Source organism: Cucumis sativus, chromosome 6 (assembly GCF_000004075.3).
Source record: "Cucumis sativus cultivar 9930 chromosome 6, Cucumber_9930_V3, whole genome shotgun sequence".
NCBI classification, from domain to species: Eukaryota; Viridiplantae; Streptophyta; class Magnoliopsida; order Cucurbitales; family Cucurbitaceae; genus Cucumis; species Cucumis sativus.
In genome coordinates this window covers 7,904,282-7,908,486 of record NC_026660.2, presented here as the reverse complement: position 1 = coordinate 7,908,486, position 4,205 = coordinate 7,904,282, and the positions used below count along the sequence as shown (strand labels likewise).

Here is a 4,205-nt window from a genome sequence, read left to right as displayed (position 1 = left end):
GATGTCAATTAATCAAGTACGTTTGGTATTTTTCATTGTGGGCTTGTGAGTTTTTCTATTTTCTGTTCTATAATATGTAAATATTTTGGCTTTTTGTTATATTTTTTAAAATGTCTCATTAAAAAAATTTGGCGGACGACGATCTTGCTATATTTCTTATTTTTTTCAGGTTTTTGTCATTTCTCAACTTGCTTTTTTAAAATTTGTTATTTTCACCGTTATCTATTAAAATAAGAAGCGTTTTCAAAAATAACAAAAAGTCTTATGATAAAAGGTTTATGCTACTACATTTTCTAAATTGCAAAATAAAAAATTTTAAAAATAGATAGACGTCAGATAGATCTCTGATAGTCATTTCATGACTCTCTCATATATCTAATTAGTTGTCATATTTATAATAATACAAAAATGTTTGATTTATAATAATATCCATCTCATATTTTATGACTCTTTTAAAATAATAGCTTTTTTTTTCCTAATTTTTTTTGTTTATTTGATCCCATTTTTCTTAAAAATAAGATAATTTTAAAAAAATTAGTCTTAAAAATTTCTGTCAATGCTTTTCCTCCACGTTTCATTGTTTCAAAGAATTCAGACATTGTTGGCAGCCAGGTGTCGATGCGAGCGATGCCACGTGTCAGTTCGAACATTCCCCTACTTCCGTTGTGCGCCTTCTTCAACCGCCTTTTTCTTTGCAATATATTGTGAGTGTGAAGAATGATGTAATGAACTGTTAATCTATTCCCAGAATTACCCTCATGCGAGTTCCATTTGGATTCTTCCCATACCTCTGGAGCTTCATCTCCTTCCTTCCTTTCTTCCTCTTGCTTCTCCTTCTTGGTCTTCTTAAAGGTAAAAATTTCACATCCACCCCTTCTTCTCCATTCAATATTTACCATATAATGTTTCATTTAATGTCTCTTTTGCTTCTTTCAGCTGCAATCGTTGCCCCTATTTCTGCCGCCATCATTGTCATTTGTAACTCATCTGTCATTCTTGGCCTTTTTCCTGCACATTTTTTCTGGACTTTCTTCTGCTTTGCTAGGTACATTTACAAGCTTCGTCGCTGTATATGATCACTGTTGTTTTGATTTTTTGATTACTCTTGTCCTCTATTTCTTTGCTGGCTTCGATTCTGTGACTATTTTGAATTTCGTTTTTTTTTTTTATGTTTAATTTCAGAACCAAGAAGTTGGGCATAATTCTTAAGACTGTGGTTCTGGTTTTCTTGCCCCTGCCACTTATCCTTTGGCCAGTTGTTGGCATTGTTGGAAGCTTACTTGGTGGAATTGGATATGGGTTTTTCGTTCCTCTTATTGCAACTTTTGAGGCTGTTGGAGCCGGCGTTACTGATAAACTTTATCACTGTCTTGCTGTGAGTTCCTTTTTTTGTTTTCGCATTATGGTCAAAGTAAGCTTTTTTTTAAGATATGTTAAAAATTCACCATTAAAGATGAACGAGAAACGTAAAGCAATAGAAATATTTACGTAAATTATCTAAGTATTCAGTTCTCTAAATATCCAGTTCAAAATCGTGAACAACGTATATATGACAAATAATATATTTGAGGCATTCCAACAAGATAATGGCATGTTTGGTAGTGATTTTAAGGGTTGAAATCACCTTTGGCATGCTTAAAACGTCAAGTATTGCCAGTATTCAAACATGCTATAAGGATTGCTTCAACTCTATGTTTTCTTGATAATTCTTTTAATCCTTCAGCATATTTGTTTGGAACTAATTTGCTTTACATATGGTTACTAAAAACAGGATGGTTGTTTGTCCACAATTAAAGCAAGCTGCTTAATTGTGATGGATTTTACAGATTTCTGCTTCAATTCTTACTTTTCATACATGGATGAACTGGGTGAGTTAATGCACAGTGATGAGAAACCCATGGAAGTGAAGTGAGTGTTTTCTTCTTTCTCTCTACCATCTCAATTCTTTAATAAATTTATTGGAATATTTACACTCGACCTTATCCTGATCAGGCTATCAAGACTTCCATGTTGTTTATTGGCCAGTTTGATTGGTGTTCCAGTTGATTTTATTTTTATTACATTAGTTGCCCTATGGAGAAGTCCTTACATGTTATTCAAAGGATGGAAGAGGCTGTTGGAAGATTTGGTTGGTAGAGAAGGACCATTCTTGGAGGCAGTATGTGTTCCATTTGCTGGTCTTGCCATTATCTTATGGCCCTTGGCTGTTGTCGGAGCGGTGATAAGTGCCATCATCTCTAGCTTATTTTTGGGGCTCTATGCTGGAGTTATTGTTCATCAGGTGCTCTGTGAGCAAAATCAAGCTATTTCATCTTGGGAAATTGTGTTGATATTTTATTTACATGTTTGTTTGAAGTTAACTCGGTAATATTTAAATTTTGTAGGAAGACTCGTTTCAGTTGGGAATTGCTTATGTCTTGTCAGTAGTCTCAATGTTTGATGAGTATGTGAATGATCTACTCTACTTGCGGGAGGGATCTTGTATTCCCAGGTGAATATGGTCAAATTTTTTTGTTCAATAAGGATTTCTTTTTCCGTTTCACTACTAGAAAACTGGCAATACTACGTTTCTAATAAAAACTTTCAAGTAGAAAAAAAAAACCTCTGAGAATAACCAAAAGTGAAAAATGCATAATTTTTTTTTTTTTTCGAACACTTGACAAAAATGAAGCTTTTTGATGATATATTGTCAATGCTCGTGCTAGGAGTTTCATGCATTATATTATTGTGACAGCCAGGCCAAAATATCGTAGAAACACGAGCTCAGACCTCAAGAGGGAGCATCGTAGTGATAACAAAAATGATGCTAGAAGTATGAAAAATGGTGAAAACAATCATAAACTTGTCTCAGAACAGTCAAGGACATTGAAATGGGTGATCCAACATTACAAACCCGTCCTGGTAATGTCGCAGAGAGGTGTAAATTCTATTCTACTTACCCCGTAATTACCCTTTTATGTTATATCATTCAAATGCTTTTTGGCCATAGGTTTGGGATTGGCTGTTTATGTCTTGTGAAGTCAATGGTCGATTACTTCTCCAAGATGGTCTGATAACGACAGAAGACATTGAGGAATGCATTCTAAAGGGAAACTGTAAGAAGTTAAGCATCAAGTTACCAGCATGGTGTATATTACAGTGCTTGCTTTCCTCGGCAAAGTCCAACTCCCCTGGGTTAGTCATCTGTAAGTTTTTTCTCCTAACTCCTAAGATTAATTGTTTGATATTTATATTATATTGATTGGCTACATTGAAATGTACATGAACTTCCAGCCAATAATGTAGAGCTGACAAGGACAAATTTGCCAAGGGACACAATGTTCGAATGGTTTCTTGGGCCATTGTTACTTATGAAGGAGCAAATAAAGAGACTACATTTAGAAGAAAATGAAGAAATATGCTTGAGAATATTGATTATGAAATGCAGAAATGAAAAACCGGAGGATTGGGACAACTTTGGCTTTCCTTCCAACAACACAGTCAGGAGAGCGCAGTTGCAAGCCATATTTAGAAGGTTTCTACCAACTTTTTTCACCAATGACTGTTATTTTTAAGGTTTGTCTAAATCATTCTGTATCACAGATTGCAGGGTATTGTCAATTCAGTGTCACGAATTCCATCTTTTCGACGTCGATTTAGAAGCTTGATCAAGGTATTATATGTTGAAGCCCTCCAGAAGGGCAGTTCAGCAGATGCTACGAGAATTAGAAATGGTAGCAAGCCCTTAGGAAACCTTAGAGATGGAAGAAATGGGGAAGAGGAAACAGCGAACACAATACAAAAACCTCCAAACACTACTGATGATGTAGTATGAAACTTGTTGGTGTTATTTTTTTGCTGCTATCTCTTTTATTACAGAGTAGTTGAATGAGATGGTAACAGCTCTGGGTTTAGTGCATCAAATGATAATGCTAATACTTGGACAACTGAGTTTTCTTTGGTCGGGTTCTCAGTAGTTAGTAATGGTTGTTTTAGTATGTTAGAATAGTAATTCAAAATAGAAGGTGTTCATAACAAAAGTTAGGGAGAGGATGGTTTATTTTGATTATCTTATTTATTTCAATCCCTTATTATCAAAGAGGGCTTATGTAGTGGAGTTCAGTATGAACAACAACGGCATCAGAGTGCTACAAATAAAATGCTATTAATATAACAGATGTTTATTTGATACTAATATAATAGATATGTTTACTTCGTGGAGTTAA

The 4,205-nt window shown here is 34.6% G+C and overlaps 1 protein-coding gene across 1 annotated transcript; it reads left to right on the top strand.

Annotated features, from left to right (window-relative positions):
* Positions 1-692: 692 nt before the first annotated feature.
* On the top strand, positions 693-4,205 carry LOC101216560 (uncharacterized membrane protein At3g27390). Its single transcript, XM_004140020.3, has 10 exons — positions 693-852; positions 937-1,045; positions 1,183-1,375; positions 1,772-1,908; positions 1,993-2,281; positions 2,385-2,491; positions 2,739-2,901; positions 2,990-3,185; positions 3,274-3,514; positions 3,583-4,205. Exons 1-10 carry the CDS (start codon positions 759-761, stop codon positions 3,812-3,814), a joined length of 1,761 nt encoding a protein of 586 aa, XP_004140068.1. The 5' UTR covers positions 693-758; the 3' UTR covers positions 3,815-4,205.

Excerpts from the sequence above, each read along its gene's own strand:
- LOC101216560 (XM_004140020.3), top strand. The coding sequence starts at position 759 with ATGCGAGTTCCATTTGGATTCTTCCCATACCTCTGGAGCTTCATCTCC. Across the intron at positions 2,282-2,384 it reads CTGGAGTTATTGTTCATCAG|GAAGACTCGTTTCAGTTGGG; the intron begins GTGCTCTGTGAG and ends TAAATTTTGTAG. Across the intron at positions 3,515-3,582 it reads TTGCAAGCCATATTTAGAAG|ATTGCAGGGTATTGTCAATT; the intron begins GTTTCTACCAAC and ends TCTGTATCACAG.